This window comes from Cryptomeria japonica, chromosome 8 (genome assembly GCF_030272615.1).
Source record: "Cryptomeria japonica chromosome 8, Sugi_1.0, whole genome shotgun sequence".
NCBI classification, from domain to species: Eukaryota; Viridiplantae; Streptophyta; class Pinopsida; order Cupressales; family Cupressaceae; genus Cryptomeria; species Cryptomeria japonica.
The window spans coordinates 232,085,021-232,105,296 of NC_081412.1; the positions used below are offsets into that span (position 1 = coordinate 232,085,021).

Consider the following 20,276-nt stretch of genomic DNA (forward strand, 5'->3'; position numbering starts at 1 on the left):
TTTGTGGCAGTTGATGAAGGTGTCACAGATGAAGAATCAAAGGATGAAGAAAATGAAGATATTGTGTTTGTTGCTATCAAGGAAGATGTGTCTGACAAGAAGGCTCTTGTCTCCCGGTTTGATAATTCCAATGAGTGGATCATTGACAGTGGTTGTTCTCACCATATGACTGGTGACTGGAGCAAGTTTCTATCATTGGAGGAGTATGATGGTGGTGTGGTTCGCTTTGGCAATGATGCACCATGCATGGTCAAAGGCAGAGGGTCCATCTCTTTGAATCGAAAGATTAGTGCTGACAATGTGTATTGGGTTGATGGTCTTAGACACAACCTTCTGAGTGTTGCCCAGCTAAATGATAGTGGCCTCACTTTGGAATTCAAGAATGGAGCTTGCAAAATCAAAGGAAAGAATGGTGAATTGGTGGCCACCAACATGCAGACCAAAGGTAACCTATTTCATCTGAATGCAAATAAAAGTACATGTCTTATGGCTAAATTTGATGATAGCTGGATATGGCATAGGAGACTCTGCCATGTAAACTTTGATAACATTGTGAAGGCTAGTAAGATCAAGGCAGTTAGAGGGTTGCTAGTGATAAGCAAACCGGATAATACCTTGTGTAGAGAGTATCGATTGGGGAAAATATCTTCCTCAACCTTTAAAGGTAAATCTTTCATTGCTGACAACTTTCTTGATCTTGTGCATACTGATTTGTGTGGTCCTATGAAAACTAGAAGTGTGCAGGGTGATAGGTACTTCATGATTCTCACTGATGACTAATCAAGAATGATGTGGGTCACATTCTTGAAAGACAAGTCTGAAGCCTTTGTAAAGTTCAAATCTTTTAGAGCATTAGTGAAGAAGGAAAGCAATAAAAGGATCAAGTGCCTGAGAACTGATCAAGGAGGGGAATTCACTTCCAGTGAATTCAACATGTACTGTGAAGAACATGGCATCAAGAGGCAATTGTCTACCCCCCGAACTCCACAATAGAATGGCCTAGCAGAGAGGAATAACCAGATTGTGGTTGAAGTAGCTAGAACCATGTTGATTCAAGGAAAGGTAGCTCACACCTTTTGGAGAGAAGCGGTGAGCACTGCAGTCTACACAATGAACCGGGTACTCATCAAGAAAGGTAAGGATAAAACTCCTTATGAGTATTGGACCCGTAAGACACATGTGGTTAGCTACTTTAGAGTGTTTGGTAGAAAATGTTACATCAAGAGGAGTGAACACCAGAGCAAATTTGATGTGAAATGTGATGAGGGAATATTCCTAGGATATTCCACCAAGAGCAAAGCTCTCAAGTGTTTCAACAATCAGACTAAGAGAATTATGGAAAGCATTAATGTAAGAGTTGATGAAACCTCTAAGAAAACTGAGGAAACTGGTAGTGAGCAAGTGGTAAATGAACCGGTTGCAACCTTCTGGGAATCGGTTGTCAATCAACCAAGTACCAGTAATAGTGTTCCTACACCGACAAATGTAGATGCTGATACTGATGGAGATGAGGATGAAGAAGAAAAGCAAGAGGAATCTATCAAGACCATTCCTCGGTATGTCAAGCTGAATCATGATCCTAAGCAGATCATAGGAGATAAGGATGCAGGAATCCTTACAAGAAGAAAGGTCAGAGAAAACTCATGTATGATCTCTAAATTTGAGCCTAAAACATTCAAAGAGGCACATAAAGATGAAGACTGGATCAAGGCAATGGAAGAGGAACTTGACCAGATAGAGAAAAATGGTACATGATCTTTGGTACCCAGACCGGTGCATAAAAATGTCATTGGTACCAAATGGGTCTTCAGAAATAAGCTGAATGAGGATGGCACAGTGATAAGAAACAAAGCCAGATTAGTGTGCAAAGGATATGCTCAAGAAGAAGGAGAAGACTATGGAGAAACCTTTTCTCCTGTAGCCAGATTGGAAGGAGTCCGTATGCTTCTTGCATATGCAGCTTTTAAAGGTTTCAAAGTATATCAAATGGATGTGAAATCTGCATTCCTAAATGGTGTACTTGAAGAGGAGGTGTATATTGAGCAACTAGATGGGTTTGCCCTATCTGAAGATAGTGACATGGTATGTAGGCTACATAAAGCCTTATATGGTCTAAAGCAAGCACCTAGAGCATGGTATGAAGGCCTGCATTCCCATCTTGTGAAGATTGGATTTGAGAGAACAAGTGAAGATAGTAATATCTACTTGAAGTCTGAAGGAGATCAGATCCTGATCTGTGAGGTATTTGTTGATGACATTATCTTTGGTGGAGATGACAAGATGAGTCATGAGTTTGCAGATGAGATGAAGAAAGAGTTTGAAATGTCACTCATAGGGGAGATTAAATTCTTCATTGGACTGTAGATCCAACAGATGAAGGATGGAATCTTTATCACTCAGTCCAAGTATGTCAAAGAGGTGTTGAAGACCTTTGGCATGGAAGATAGAAAACTGGTTGGTACTCCGATGGTGACCGGTTGTAAACTATCTAAAGAAGATGACTCAGAATTGGTTGATGAGAAGGAATACTGATCAATGATTGGTAAGTAGCATTATGTAGTGCATAGCAGACCCGATATTGCACATGCAGTTGGCATTATTGCAAGATTCTAGAAAAGCCCAAGAGAATCTCACTTGGTTGTAGCCAAGAGGATTCTTAGGTATCTGAAGGGAACTGTTGACTATGGATTGTGGTATCCTTATAGCAAGGATTTCAACTTGAAAGTATACACAGATGCTGATTAGGCAGGCAATATAGATGACCAGAAAAGCACAATCAGTGGTGCATTCTTTCTTGGTGGTAGACTGGTCTCATGGATGAGTAAGAAGTAGAGTTGTATCTCTTAGTCTACAGTGGATGTAGAGTATGTTGCAGCTTTCATGAACTGCACTCAGACAATTTGGATGAAGCATGTATTAAATGGCTTCAAAGTTCCTGTACCTGAACCGGTAAGTATATTTTGTGACAATACTAGTGCAATTAATATCTCCAAGAATCTGGTTTTACATTCTAGAACCAAGCACTTTGAGCTTAAGTATCATTTCTTAAGGGAAAAGGTTCAGAACAAAGAGATTGCACTGGAACATGTTTCCAGTAAGGAGCAGTTAGCAGACATATTCACCAAGCCTCTCCCAAAGACTATATTTATGCACTTAAGAGGTGAATTAGGGGTGTTGCCCCTTCAGGAGGTAAACTAAAAGCATATGCTCCACATCAGTCAGGTAGTGCATAGTCAAATTTATTTTGGATTGATGTGTTGAAGGATGCTACTCCTCAGGGGGAGCAACATAATGGACCAGGGAAGCTTGTGCCTCCACTTTGGCATTGTTGTCAAAGGGGGAGAAGATGTGAAGTGGAGAAGATATCTGCAAAAAATGGGGAGAAGATGTGAAGCAGAGAAAATATCTTTGTTTATTGCCATCAATGTCAAAGGGGGAGATTGTTGGCATTATGTGAACTTGTATGAGGACATAATGACATTGTATGTTGTCATTGATGTCAATATGCTGAAGAGGTGAGAACCAACATAACACTGTGAACCGGCATTAGTGCCAAAGTGAAGCGGTGTGCTTGGTCAAGGTGAACCGGCATATGGTTATGGGAACCGACACATGGAAGCGTTGTATGACTATCGATTGGTAGTCTCAACTTTAGCGTTTCCGGTTTAAGTGCTTCAAACCTATGTGGCTCAACTGGTGACATTGTGTGATGAGTTAGCATTGTAATGAAGAACAGATCATGTTGCCACGTCAGCCTTGTGCGCGTGAAGGATCTTGCATGAAAGAGATTGTTCCTATCTACATCGGGAATGTGCGAAGTCTATAAAACGGTGATAAAGTGTGATGGGTTATCAACCGCCATGAAATCGGTGAAAATGAATGATGGAGAATATCTTGAGATTGGATCAAGACTGTTGCAATTCATGGAGTGTTCTCAATGGTCAGGATTGAACCATTTGAATTCCTTAACCTAACAGGTTTAGGTTTTAGGGTTTATGCTACTGACCTATCTGTTTTCCTATAAGGTCAATGTTGTGTCTCTTTCTAAGGTTGTTGGCAAAAGTTGTGTGTGTGTATCCAAGAGAAGGGATACTTGATTCTTGCCAGACCAAAAGAAGAGAAGTGATACTTGCACAGTGTAAGTGCAGAAGGTGAAGAGGAGCTTAAGCAGATCTGCATTGGCATTGAGTGCTCTTACCAGATCATTGTAATACCTGTTGATCTCTAACCACCTCAACAGTTGGAAAATCCCTTAATAGGGTAGCCTTAATCGGCTTGCTGTAAATCCTTTAACAGGGTAATTCAAAGCTATTGAGTTCAAAATCCTTTAGCTATTGAGCTCTTGAAATCCTCTAACAAGGTAACCTTTAACAGGGTTTAACCCTTAACCGGGTGATCTTTAATAGGATCGGTTCCTAGCAAAACCTATTGTAATGTCTCTAACCGAACAAGGCTCCTAATAGAGCGGACTTCTAAAGAGTTCAAAAACAGCTTATGGGTATTCATCCCCACCGTGGTTTTTCCTAGTTGGGTTTCCACATGAAAAATATGTGTGTCATGTGTGATGCTTTTATCTTGTGATGCTTTCCTATTGTCCGTCAAGCATATGATGGTTCTGTGTTTTATGCCTACCAATAAAACATGTTGAACTAGCTGTTATTATAATCTGATGATAGATTACCTGTTTATGCATAAGGGTGAAATGGTAGTGTAGTCTTGAGTTGAGTGAAAAGCTAAGTGAGTAACCAGTTAATGCTTGTCTCAGTCATTCTTAGCTTTACAGGTTGCACTCTGTTTCAAACCGGTGTCACTGTTTGCCAGTCATTTGAAGTGTCTGCTATCAAACCGGTTTAGGATTGTAGTTTTGTCTGTACTGATTCACCCCCCCCCTCTTAGTACCGGGTTAGTACTATCCGTTCATCATTGAGTTATCAGTTACAATAAGTAGAATGCTGAAATTGAAGAAAAATTATGCAAAAGCAGTGTGATATAGGTTCAGGATTTTGTTGTGCACCTGGATCTAAGTAATATGAGCTGATTTGGATCTGCCCTGCATAAACTACCAAAAATAGAAGGGACCGAGTGTAGGCATCGGGATGCCCTCCTCTTGGTCCTTTGAGATTTTCGATCGTTGAAAGTCGCACACGTGTTTTCTACACACAGAAGAAAGGGAAATGTGTCGAGAATAGGGGTTTGCCTAAGTCAAACCCCGGTTGAGTAATCAAACTTGAATGAAATATTGCAAATACTAAAGTAAATAATGCAAAGGTATACCTTAGATCTGCAATGATTGATAATGATGCTTTGCTTCTTGAATGTAATCACACATGTTGTATGAAATGGCATGAACATGACAAAACCCTAATCACACACACATGCTTGCAAATAAATGATGTAATATTCCTCAACAATGAATATATGAAGAATATGCATCTTTGAAGACCTCTAGGAACGCTTGATGATGAATGCTCTAACGCTTGAATGCTTGATTGCTTGACTATAGTTCTCCTTGCCTTATCATCTTATGTCCAAATGAGAGGGGAAGACCTCTTTATATACTTGCTTGTTGTCAAACATATTAATTTTTTGACATAGGCTGACATGAAGAAGTGAATCCCACTCAAATTTGAGATAGGGTCAAGGGTTTAAATTAGGGCCCAATTGAGGACTATGGTGTGGCACCATGGTCTTGGTAAGGACCAAGGCACCACACCCTGGTCCTACCCCAATTTAGGGCCAGGACAAGGGGTCTAGACAAGGTAAGATGTGATTTTGATGCCATTATTGCATGGTAGGGGTATAAATAGGTCCCGATCGAGCATGGGGATGAGAACACTAAGGTGAGGGCCCCAAATGCGGTCAAAATTGCGAAGGGTGCAATTTTAGGATGCTACACATACTTTCACCATTTACCTTATATTACTATGCCTTCACTTGCCCTTACTTCAATGCATTCTCTCATTCAACCTTGAGATTATCATTTTATTACTTTAGCTTGTTTCCACATTACTTGGGATAAAGAGCAAGTCATGCTAGAAAGAACCTCAAATTCAAATTTTTTAAATTTAAATTCCAAAATCCTCTTTCTACTAGACTTTACAAAAAAATCAACTAACATTTGTCTAACATGCTTTATTTTGGTATTTAAAGACATTCATTGTACAATTATTAAATGCCCAAACTAAAAAAAGTATATAACTACAAAGTGAATTCATTAGAGAACACTTCAATTTTATAAGAAACAAAGAAGCCTATATACATATAGGTCATTTGTTGGTGAATATTATCTTTGGATCTTGTTTCAATGTTGTAAATCTAGTCAGTATAAGACTCTAACGTAAGAGAACTTGTAGCTAGTGATCTAGTAGATTCTACTTGGGAATTTATAGATATTGTGATTATTATAGGTATATCAATCACCAAAAAATAGGTCAAGTAGGATTCAATACTCTATATATTGAACATCATATTAAATTTGTGCATATAGGTGAAATCCATGACAATTGAAAAACTCAAAATGTTTGGGACTGAATTGTAGAGATTTATGTGGTGATTGATACTCTTAACACATTTATAAGATTGAGACCATGAATTTTTGAAAAGAAAAAAATCAATTTGAATCATCAACACTAATTTTCATCCGCAATTTTAAAATTAAATTCATTTATCCATATCATTTAATTTACAATATTTATTTCAATGATCTATTCTAACTCTTAATTTGTCTAAATTAATTTATTATTAATTAATTATATTTACTTAATGAACCTAAATTATGCATAATCAATCTCTTACAAACATATTTTAACATGAATTTTTAGAGATCACTACTCATTCCATAATCCCATATGCCTCACATATATAGACCCTTGGGTGATACTCAAGGTTAAAATCCCCAAATGAAAAGAAATACAAGGAGGAAAATGGTACATTGAAATTGAATTCTCTAAATTCAGAGAGAACAACTTAACATAATAAATAGGTTTATTCACAATTGTCTTTGTAGATGTGTACAACAATACCACTCTATAAATTAAGGAAATTACAAGGAAAATGTTTTCCATCCCTAAATCTTACTAAACTTGTTGATTTGGATTCCTAAACTAGATGAGTAAATTTACCAGTCCTCAACAACCAACTGCAATGGAGGCTCTATTTCACGATGAAATCTAGAGGTGGAGTGTGTGCTAAGACGAGCGTAGGGAAAATCAGAATCCAACTGAAAACCCCCACCACACCCAACCTTAGTCTTAGTCATTGGTGAAAGTGGACTTCGAACACCTGCAACATATGATCCTCCCCGCTTTCTCCACCAACTAAACCCACTACTGCTAATGAAAATCTCATTTGAATCTTCTTTTTGCAGATTGGTAGTGGTCAAAGGTGCTGAATGGGAAACTTTGGAGTGTCGCTGCTTGAAATTAGAATTAGAATTTGAATTATCAGCGCTTCTTTTGCTTTTGTTCAATCTCCAAGAAAGAAGATAATTCTTCCATGATCTCCTCATCTTCGGAGGTGAAAAGCAATGACTGGTTATATACGTTGATCTTGATCGCCCCAGCCGCCGAAAATCCTCATTTCCTCCTCCTCCTCCTCCTTTTTCATCTCTGCTCATCTGTGCATAGATTTTGGCTTCTGCAATGACCTGCAATGGTGATGTCACAATAGAATTAGTCTGATTTTAGTTCATTCTGATCATGGATCATTAAATATGATTGGAAAGATAGATGATAAGAAATACTACACAATCAAAATCTAAAATTCTTATTATATTAATAAAACCTAACAGAATTTGTCCAGTTCTATCTTATTCTCATGATATAGATCACCAGTATGATTGGAAATGTGGATAATAAAACAATACTACCCAATCAGAAATCAAACATTTTATTCTATCTCATTCTCATGATATAGATCATAGAGTATGATTCGAATGGAAATCTAAATGATAAAATAATACTACACAATCAGAATCCAAAAGTTATATTCTATCTCATTTCATGATATAGATGATAGAATATGATTCATGATAAAACAATACTATACAATCAGAATCTAACATTTTTACTCTATCTCAGTCTCATGATATAGATCATAAAGTATGATTCAAATCGAAACATAGATGATAAAATGTACACAATCAGAATTGAAAATTTTTACTCTATCTCATTCTCATGGTATAGATCATAGAATATGATTTAAAACGTAGATGATAAAATTTTATTACACAATCAGAATCTAAAATCTTTACTCTATCTCATTCTCATCATATAGATCATAGAATAAGATTCAAAATGTAGATAATAAGATAATATTACACAATCAGAATCCAGATTTTATATTATGAACTGTAAAAATTTCATGTTTTTGATAAAACTGGTAACAACATGAATAAAAACAGATTTAAATAATAGCCAAAACTAAAAACCCAATATCCAATTTTTCTCTAACTGTAAATAGCCAATACTATACTAAAAACCAGATATGAACAATTCTATTACCTGTGCGTAGAGAAGCTCAATATCCATCTGCATGGTGGTCTTTTGGGTTTGCAGGAGAGAGTAGAAAAATTCTAAGTTTTGGTCTTTCATTGCTCACGCCATGATTACAACATCAACCAACACACTACAGTATTCCATGGTGGGGTTATGGATATCTGTATTTTACTCTTTATCTTTAAGAAGAAGAAAACGGTTGAAAGTGAGATTGCAGCCAACTCTTGGTAGGCAGCTAATTTTGTGCACCAAATTCTGAAATAAAGATAAGTCATACTTGTATTTGATTCTGTGTACTTGCATTTCATAATTAATCTAAATCTAGACATCGACCAGATTTGTTGAGAGTGAATAAAGAACACTGATTGGCTTTTATTTCCAATCTTCAGCCCACGAGAAGATCTCAGCCATTTTTTTTATTTATTGGAAAACTTAGAAGTAACTCATATTAGGTATAGTCATGTAGCGAAGACTTTCATTTTCTAAAGATATTTATTTTACCTCACATGAAAGAACCAAGTAAAGCTTAAAAATATGTAAAAAACATTTAAAAAATTAGTTTTATGGTATGTTTTTAATGTTTTTTTGTTTTTTTTTCAAACTATAAGATGTATAAAATCATTATTATTAGATGAATTATATTGTTCATACAGATCAACGAATCTGACAAATCAATTAGATTGTTGAAAAGGTTTTAGATCTCGTTGATGAATCTTCTAAAACCTTCTTCTTTATTGAAATATCTAAATTGAGATCAAGTTGGTGTTAAACAACACCATTAGAAGCTTGATATGTTAGGATTAAATTGTGATATTTTATTTAATGTCCAAAACTTACTAGGGACAAAACATGTAAAAGTAAGGGCAACAAATTCTCCATGTTTAGAAATACAACACACAATATATTGCAACATACATTGGTGCACAAACTAGTGTTGTCATAATAGATGTCAAAATTAAACTACTCTAAATACATGAAAGAGAGTTTCCATGAATCCCTAAGCTCTAACCTCCAAGCCAATGAGACAGGTACCTCTCAACTGATGTAATACTCAAGCATTACCACACATTGCTTGATATATAGTACATTGTGGATCTACAACAAGTGTTTAAGAAGGATTAATAGCAGCATTTAAATACACACCAACAAAAGAGACTTTTGAACTCACAAAATGGAACAATTATTAATTCCATACAAAAATAGATTCATGAGGATTAAGGCATAATAGTGAAGGAATTCCTCCTTGAGAATGACAAACCAAAGTAACTAGCATATTCACCACATTAGCAAATACCAAATGGTATTGTAAGGAAATAAGTATATATACATCATATATAGGCAATATCTAAGATGTCAATGGAGATTAACATATGCTCTTAAAGAAAACATGTAGGCACATCAAACTTCCATACGCAAGATTCTTTTCATAAAATAATACAATAAGTCCGTATGCATTATGAAGACGATTTCAACAATCTCACCTCCTACACAATGAGAATCCTAAAACATTATTTTGACAAGTCTTCAACCATGGATATACACTTAGCAAGGGTTGAATAACATTTATATCATATAAATGTGACATCATTTACCATAAATAAGTTCAAAAAAAAAAAAAAGACACAAAGGTTGAAGGTCCATAGGAAGCCAATAAATTCATCCTTCCAACAAAGAGACTACAAAAGGTAGAAGCAATTTTATTTCATACTTGTAGCTTTTGTAATAGTATAATATCATTTGCAACATAGAAACAAGACTTATTATTCTTTTAGCTCAAAAAATTCAAGATCCATTAATGGATGGCATGACCTCCTTTTTCAATATAAAATAAATGTTTTACATATAGAAGAATCATATTATTGTAAACAACACGGAGATTCAAGAAATAGGAGAAAATACGCTAAAATTAGATCCAACCTCTATCCAAACTCAACACCCCAAGAAATTATAATAAAATGATCTCCACATTCTATCCGAACTTTTCCAAAATCCATGCATACTACCAAGTTTTTATCCTTGAAAATCCAAAAAAAACTTCTTAATTTTGTTTACCTCCCCTTCTCAAGGTCCAATGCTTCCATTTGACTAAAATGCGACAATGAAACCAAAAAGAGGCATATCCCTCTCTCACCTCTTCCTTTGGCTATATATAAACTTATTTCAAGTTTGCATATTTTCTCATCGCATATTAACATTTTTTGGATTCATTCCAAAGGGAAGCAAGCTTCAAAATGGACTTTATATATGTTTAGGAAAGTTTATTTTCTAATAATCAATAGTTCCAAAATATATTATCATCTTCCAAAATATCTTCCTCTAACTCATGTTTAAAATCACATGAAACTTGTATATAAATTCACATCCAAAATATCTTCTTTGGATCATTTTAAACTCACATGAAACTAAAATTTGAATTGACATCTATTTATCTAATTTAAATTCAAAACATCACGAGTTACCAAATGCAAGACAAATTCCATATGGTTCCAACTTAAATCAAATCAAATCTTCATAAATAAGGTGAATAAAATGTTGGGAAAATGGTGTCTCAACCTTGCAATAATAAAAAGGTAATGTTGATACTTGAGCATGGGAGGTTGCAAAGGGGGGGAGTACCCCACTTGCAAGCTCCGATCCCATGATCGGTTGGGGGTCCAAGGGGCAACACTCCATGACAGGGGTTTTCAAGGGCAACACCCTTGAAACAAAATTTTATTAATAATTTATCATTGCGAATCTCAATTGTTCATCATTAGGTCATAGATCTAATGGTGGATATTTTGTGAACTTTGTTTTCCCTAGAAGGAAACCCTATTTTATGAGGGAATTGTATTATGACTATGTATTGTATGTATTCAAAGGGTCTGATAGCTGTTGAGTTGTCTTTGGATCTCCATTAGTGATACTCCTATTAGAAGCTTTCTCTTAAAATATATTGTGATTTGTTGTTGATTTCTGAATAATATATTGGGTAGATTTTGGAGTGCGGGATTTTTCTCCCAAAATTATTTTCCCCACATAAATAGCTATTTGTAGTATGTATGTTATTTATGTTTATTTTTTATAAGTTTTTGTAATTGTTGTAAAGATCTCTAAATTTTTTGCATTACCCTCCTCTCAAGATTACTGTAGGAAGTTGTTCCACTACCTTAACTTCCTAACATAAAATATCTCCAAAGTCCACCTAAAGTCTTCTAGAAGTTTCTAAGAGATTTATTTACCCACATATATCCCTTCAAAATTTAATTTACACCTACATGGATTAAAATTAACTATTTTGGGATGCCCAAAGATGTTATTTATAAATAAAGCTAGATAATCATTTTTTAGGTCTCAATTTCAAATTTGCAACAAATGCATAATTGAATCATAACCATTTCTAAATAATTAAAATATTATGTGAAATCATCATTGAAAGATTAGGCATCATTCAGACAAAACATTTATTAGGTGTTCACAAGGGTAACTATGGCCACATACATGACTTGGGTATGTTTTTATATTGGTATGTATTAGCAAGAAATATGGGGAACATAGACCAAAGTTTTGAACCCCAAGTACTTTTTGAGTGTTGTATTTATACCTTGGACTCAATTGTACAAAGGGATCAAAGAGTTAATTTGGACACAAAGTAATAACTAGTATAAGTCCATTACTCTCCCTTGTATGTTTGTATGATAGTGAGCTGTGTGACTATCTCCACGAGCATTGTGGGGTGGACCTAAGGGTACCATGTGGTTGGGTGGCATTGCCAACCACGGTTGGTGATTAGAGGACTTGGATTGTGATTGGCTCAATGAATTTTATCTCCTTCCTTAGCACTAGATTCTCTGCATTCTCTTCTCTTCCTTGTATGATGTAATCATTTGTATATTGAGGCATACATGTGATCTATCATTGATCATGTATGTATTGAACACTCCAATTGGAGGTGGATGCAATTGTTATTATTAGGTTTGTATTGGTATTGCTTTACATACACCGGTGTTGGAATCAAGCATGTAGTATGATTTCTTATGCTTCTCAATTCTTGGTGCATCGTGATTTTATTATATGAGCATTTCGATTGGTGTTTTAAAATGAACATAGATGTGTTGGAAGTTTAATGTTGGAGGTTGACTTAGTCATCTCCTAGTGGGTCACGAGTTATTGACCCAGTCTTGGATGCATTGCTAAGGTTGCAACATCAGGGAACTCTTAGAGGTGACTTGAGCTATCTTAGATGGAGTTCCAAGAATTTAGATTTATGCCCGTGCATAGTTGGTTAACACATAGTTGACGTTAATGTTGAGATTGAGTGTTATACTTGTATAAGTAATGCATGTTGGCACTTAATCACTTAAAAAAAAAATGTCCATGCATTCTTTGTACAATTTGCTCCCATCCTCCAGTGTTCCTTGGTGGGGCATTACATGATGAAATAAAATTAGTATTTGGGGAGCACAAATTTCAATTTTAACATTCCTTCTTAGAGAGCTAGGAAGCTGTTCAATCCATGTGGGATTTAAGGAATAAAATAGAAAGTAGATAAATAAATTGGATCATCGGTGTTACAAATTTTGTAACAAATTTAGAGAAGGTGTTGACCTTGATAACTACTAGAGGATTCCACTCAACCACTTGAAGGGGATTTCCTATAGGACCTTGAGTGTTCAACTTTGATTCCTAAGAAATTCAATGATGAGATGTTCTATTTTAATAGGACAAAAGCTATGTAGTGTTGATATGTGTTTTGGCACACCAACATACTTACAAGTCATGAAATCTATAAGATGGAACAATTAAATATTTCCTTACTTAGGTGGTGGCTAGCTTCAAGATTTTTTATGACATGTATTAGAGCTTACCAGAATCCTCTTTTGGAGACCACTCAACTTGATCTAGTCAAGTGGCTCTGAGGGGTAATTAGGAGCTAGTTGTTTTGACATAGGAGTTCTCTTAGTGAATTTTATAACTAATCAATCATGTAAACATCATATTCTAGTTTTAAAAACCACTATAATCATTACTTCTATAATTTTTTTTAACTTTATTCAATTAATTTTAATATTACACTTAATTTGAAATGATTTAAAATTAAAAAATAATATGTTATCAAAATTATAGTTTATTTGTTTAATTTTAAAGCAACTATAATCATGAGTTATGAGATAATTATCAAACATATTAAATTTGGTCAAATCTTGGTTGAAAAGTTGGAACATCCATTTAATTTCCTACTCTATATGACTAAAACTGGTCAATTTTATAGTAACATTTGTTGAAAAGGCTTCAGAAACATCAGAAAGTAAATGCAATTGGAAGATGTAAAGCCAGAGTCCATGCCTGTACCAAAATGGCAACTTTGGAACATAGTATGGACATCCATCAAAGCATAAAGAATAGGGGTTTTTTCTATCGGATTTTATAGGTGCAGGTGCCCCGGTAGACGATGCTTCAAAAATGTGGAAGCTTAGACAAAGCACACGAACTGTTTGACAAAATGCCTCAAAGATATCGTTCTCGTAGACTGCAATGATTTAAGAATATGAACAGAATGAATTTTTTTGATAAGGCTTTAGAAACATTCAAGCAAATGCAATTGGCAGGTTCAAAGCCAAATTCCACAACATTTGCCAGCATCCTACCCTGCCAGTGCCAAAATTGGAGATTTAGTTTTTGTCATATTTTATAATTCCAGGTGCCCGGGTAGACGTGTTTGCAAAATGCGATAGCATAGGCAAGGTACGTTAACTGTTTGACAGAATACCTGATTGAGATGTCATCTCATCGAATGTAATGATTGCAGGATATGCACAAAATGGATTTGTCGATGAATCAGATATTATAATTGCATTGCCCTGGTAAGACATGCATACAAAATTTGGAAGGTTAGACAAGGCACGTGAACTGTTTCATTGAATTCTTTAAAAGAGATGTCATTTCATGTTATGATTTCAGGATATCTACAAAATGGATTTGTCGATGAATCAGATGTTATAATTGCACTGATCTGGTAAGACATGCATACAAAATTTGAAAGATTAGACAAGGCACGTGAACTGTTTCATTGAATTCCTTAAAAGAGATGTCATTCCATGGAATGTTATGATTTCAGGATATCCACAAAATGGATTTGTCGATGAATTAGATGTTATAATTGCACTGATCTGGTAAGACATGCATACAAAATTTGGAAGGTTAGACAAGGCACGTGAACTGTTTCATTGAATTCCTTAAAAGAGATGTCATTCCATGGAATGTTATGATTTCAGGATATCCACAAAATGGATTTGTCGATGAATCAGATGTTATAATTGCACTGATCTGGTAAGACATGCATACAAAATTTGGAAGGTTAGACAAGGCACGTGAACTGTTTGATTAAATGCCTTAACAGAGATGTCATTTCATGGAATTTTATAAAATGGATTTTTAAGGATGTGCTCAAATTGTTTGGATTAGTGATTAAGTATTATAGGTTTTTAATCTTAGTTCGATTTATCAAATTTATTCTTCTTATATTTTGTCATTAAAATAAGAATAAGTATTGCTTAAATAAGACCTAAAGTTTATGATTCTCTTTATGGGGCTGACTCAAAAATGTTCATGTAAAAAGGTTTTGGTTTGTTTGTTTGTTTGGTTTTTTTCTTTTTTGTTATGAAATTTCAAGTTAATCAACATTTTCTTAAAAGTGTTCTTATAATAATAGAAAATCAAATTCATTCAATTTTATAATTCATATAATTTCTAATAACTTTTAAACAAGGAATGTAATTCCAATTTTTAAAGTGTTCTATGGGATTATATTTCTTTGAGATAGCTTGTTAAATAGTTCATATGTCTTGTGAATGCTTCCACATTTTTCTTACACGTCTATCAAGGCACATCCAACTACATCTCACAAAATCCACTTTTGATTGTGCTTTGATGGATGTTAATACCATGTTCTAAAAGTTTCCATTTTGATACAGGTCCAGAGGATGTCAACAAGGGTTGCAAGCTTATTTCCATGCCTTTTCATTAAATGTTTTCTTTTTAATATCTTGCAATCATTATGGATGATGAGACCACGTCTCTTTGAGTTTTCTTCATCTTGTGCAACTTGATCAATTTTGTAGCAAGTTAATAGTGTGCACATGTTTATGTTGCAAATGTAGGTTAGACACATATTTGTGCATGCAACTATTCATTGTGTGGATGTGTACATTGAAACTCTAATGGATCTACATGTGGATGAATCCAATCATGTAACAACATGCTTACCATCAAGAAGCGTAATTGATGGGTAGTTGAAATGTCAATAGTTCAATATAGATTTTTACAACTTTCATTTTTTATTTGTAACTATATATGTATTACATACATGCAATATCTCACATTATTTATGATTATAAAGAATTATATAGTAATGTGTAAGTTTAAAACTAATATGTATGTCCCAACATTATCACATGGATTCTCATTCGTCATCTTTCTCTTGTAAAAATACATGTACTCTTCATTTTTAGTTTGTTAATAGGAATATAAATGTTTACTATATGTTTTTTTTTAAATTGTGTATTTAGTTTACTATCTTTACTTTTTGTATAGATTAGATTGAGGTCCAACTAAGGATCACACACTCATAACTAGTACACACATGATCCATAGTTACAAATAATCAAAATCAATCTTGATAAGAAGTTAGCTATAGATAACCATCTAAACTTACATCAAACGTATTTTGTGGAAATCTAAACTTACGTCATATGTATTTGGATGTATATTTCCATAAAGGGAAGCTTTCATGGTTTTATTAAAAAATTAGGTATAGTGTTGGAATTTGGAAACTTAAATAATTAGAACTTCCAAAATAAAACTTAAAAAAAATCAATAACCACCAAGTTTGATCATACGCACTATTGAAGATATTAGGGCCAAAATTGGGCACTCCAAAATTTAGCACTATAATGGGACACTTATACAGAACCAATAGACACAAGTCTAGTATAAGGTGTTAAAGTATATCCTAGTTCCTGGATAGGGTTCCTTTATAAACTCCAGGGCCACACCTAGTAGCTAGATAGCGTTCCTTTGTAAAATTTGGTGCTATACCTGGTTGCTAGAATCTTGTTGATATAAGACTTGATTTCTCATATTTTAAAAACCGTTACTATAAGACTTTATACAACCTAAAATTCACTTAGAAGAACAACAAGAATAATTATGTAGGTTTCATAGACATGTAGGAGAAAAATGACACTAAATTTTTAGAAGGAAACGATCCATTTTTTTTTTGTTCTTCCCAAGTAGCGAATCCTAAACCTTTAATTTCACCATGACATGATTCTAGTATTTATTATATTAATTATATAACATAATATAAAATAATAATTTATTAAATATTCATGAACATGGTAAAATAAGTTATATTTCATTTCTAATCTTGGTTAAGTCCAAATCCTTCTACGGTTTCAAATAATGATCTAGGGTTTGTAAAACTCTCTCTTTCCCTATATCATCCAATATCTAGGGTTTCGAATATAACTTCTAATTTATAATTCAATCAATGTAGTTCATAGTTACACATGTGTTGAACACATCGGGGTGTTGAGAGGGGGGGTTGAATCATCATAAACTAAATTTTAGCTATTCATTAACTTTTAAAACATTAAATTAGATCTATAGAAGTAAAGAACAGAAACATAACATGCACCACACTTGAACACCAAGATTTTTATGTAGAAAACCCAAGGAGGGAAAAACCACGGTGAGGATGAACTCATACAATATATGAAACCTGTATTACAATGTTTGTTTTAGGTTCACTACCAAGAGAGCTTGCTGCTCCTTGAATAGACTTCAAGGCTAAGGCACATTCCTCTAGGGTAAGATACAATGGAATTGAAAATTGAAGATCACTTCTTTAGGGAAATATATAATGAGGTACTGTGAGAAACATAATGTGAATTGATGTAGAAGAAGCGTATAAAAAATGTTGATAGTGCAATCCTCTTTGTAGCCCAAATATTCCATCACACATATTTCACACACTCTATAATCATCTGATATATCATTGATTGATTTTTTACATCACAAAACTTCACATCAACTCTTACATATTTACAAATAATTTAACCTTCCTTATATATCCTCTACAACATCCCAAAACATCAATTAGGTTAGCTCAAATAGGACCTAACAAATGAAACGTGCAACACAACATAAGTTGACCTCAAATGCATTCATCATCATCAAAAATAGGTTATAGATCAATCCAAGACTTAATTGAGCCCCAAAAATTTCATACCACATCCTTAAAGGTCAATAAGATAGGTCAAGATCAATTGCAATTGAGGGAACATAACCAATCAACCCAAATATCAGCACCACTATCAAAATTGCTAACTATTTGTCTTCTTACAATCAGAGAGAGACTCAAAACATTATGTACACAAAGATAAAAGTACTGGAGATCACATGCAACATTTCTATAAACATATCTCAAAGTAATCATTCATCAAGTGCTAGTGCAAAATAACATCAATGAACTGGTAAATATTGTGCAGACTAGACAAACTGTGTGACATCGACATAGTAAATACTATGCACCATAAGAACAACACACTTGAAACTCATATTAGTAATCCAATACACCATCCTTAACACCTTTCCAAAAGTACAGGGTCATACCAATCATCATGGTAGAATGCGAAGAATTCTAGTTATCCAATTGATACATGATTCACTATCAAACTATGATATGAGGAACAAAACCTTATAAAAAAAATTGTTGAGGATATTATGACTTGAAAACTTGATAGTAGGCCCTTGACACACTGCAAATCTTAAATCCTAAACTACACAACTAAAAAATGTAATGCAATAAAATATAGAGAAATTTACCAACACACATTCATAATGAAATAGATTGTTCTACACTTAGACAAATCTCTTCAATCATCCAATTATAAATCTGAACTAAAACCTCATCCACCTAACTTCTTGAACATCTAGACAACCAAAGTGACCGCATGATATAACCAAGAAATAAACCATATGTATCAATACATACCGTCTATTTCAGATTGATACACTACTATCTGATGTACCTCTAGACTATCTTCTATGTCTCTAACCAATCTAAAATGGCACAACTGCTCTCAAATATGCCCAACACACATCATTTGATACATCAATGACCATAATACGTACTCCAATAATCTCCTCAATGGAAACACATATTGTCAAACATCAGGTTGACATCAATGACAACACATATTGCCAATAATCTCCCCCTTTGTCATTGGTGGCAACACCATATATATGTATCTACAAATTTGTATATACTCTCCCCCTTTCATCTTTATCTACATTATCTATCTCACATAGAATCTATCTAGTATCTCTCCCCCTTTGACATTAAGGACACATGACAAAGGGCATACTATGATCTATTGCAAAACTTTACAACCAAAAAACTATCTCATCTATGCCTTAGCCACACTCTTGGAAGGTAATATACCTCTATACTTTACCTTGAGATAAGCTATAGAAGCATCCCAGGTAGCCTTTTCTGAGGTGAGAATCTAGTTTTGACATTCGAATTGTAAGTACAAGTCCTCATTTATATCAATATTATCCAAAACGTTCTTTTTCTACTTAATTTGCTCAAGTTCTTGTAAAATGCTAAACATAGAAGCCAACCTCAAATTTACTGCTTCCCTCAACATACAAAATTGTCTCTTAATTTGATCACTTTGCTCCTACAACAAAGATACCTACAAATAAAAATGTTTTGTTTGAACTCTAGTAGAGACATCTTTATCTTTTCCTAGATCATATGCACCAACCAGTTGAAAAATTTGTGGCTCAATTGAGTCAATCTAGATTATGAAACTTCTTGTAGATTTTGGCCACCTAAATTAAAATTCACAGAATGATGCAACTTCATTAATGGGTGAACTCACAAAGCTGGTACCCACTTTTTGGTACGTCCTGATTTTTGCTGAAATCATACATTTAAAAAAATATATAATCATTTAAGCTTTAAGAGGTCCCATTTGAAGTAATTAATTGAAGAGAGTTAAATCAAAGGCTCTTAGATCAAAATTTCTTGGATAGAACCTCTCTACTTCTAAATCATACTTGCAATGGAGTCTCCTTTGCATCTATCAAATGCTGATAAAAAACCAATTTTACATTAGCTTTTGGGGGGTCAAATTAATTCATTTAAAAGTTTTTTTTGTTTTAAGTATTTATTCCTTATTATAATCTTTCCAAATAGCATAACTTTTAATATATTTAATTTCATTAATATATTTTTATTTTATTTCTTATGAATGTAGGTTTTTCACCGAACATGAACTTCTTTGTTCAAAGCATTGGGAAAAATAGTAAACTAATTCAAAAAAATTCTAAAAAATATCTATGCAGTAGGTATTGGTGTTTTCTTTCTAACAAAGAAAAGAAAATTGAATTTTGACATATATAGAACAAGTTATGTGTTCAAACGTACACCTATATCCAAATTATAATTAGTCGAACTTCAAAACTTAATAAAATAAAAAATATTCAACATATCACTATCAAACCAAGTGCATGCCCTGGGTATTGATGTTACAAACCAAAATTCAAAAGAAATAATTTTTTATCATTTATAGAAAAAAAATTATGCGTTTCGGGATACACATCACTCTTAAAAAATGTTGTTTGTTGTAAACAACTACTTTTTGAGGGAGATAGAAAAATCAATAAAATTTTATTCAAACAAATTGCGAAAAATATATTTAGAATCTACAAACAAGATGTTAAAAACCA

The 20,276-nt window shown here is 33.9% G+C and overlaps 1 protein-coding gene across 1 annotated transcript; it reads right to left on the reverse strand.

The window, feature by feature from the left end:
- Nucleotides 1–6,912: 6,912 nt before the first annotated feature.
- On the reverse strand, nt 6,913–8,637 carry LOC131078985 (uncharacterized). The gene is made up of 2 exons (XM_058016849.2): nt 8,502–8,637; nt 6,913–7,645 (listed from the first exon to the last, which is right to left on the reverse strand). The coding sequence occupies exons 1-2, from the start codon at nt 8,589–8,591 to the stop codon at nt 7,118–7,120; spliced, it is 618 nt and encodes a 205-aa protein (XP_057872832.2). The 5' UTR covers nt 8,592–8,637; the 3' UTR covers nt 6,913–7,117.
- Nucleotides 8,638–20,276: the final 11,639 nt, after the last annotated feature.

What these genes read in the sequence shown, in the direction of transcription:
- LOC131078985 (XM_058016849.2), bottom strand. Translation starts at nt 8,591, where the DNA reads ATGAAAGACCAAAACTTAGAATTTTTCTACTCTCTCCTGCAAACCCAA. An exon ending in TTGAGCTTCTCTACGCACAG is followed by an intron (nt 7,646 to 8,501) that starts GTAATAGAATTG and finishes TCACCATTGCAG; the next exon opens with GTCATTGCAGAAGCCAAAAT.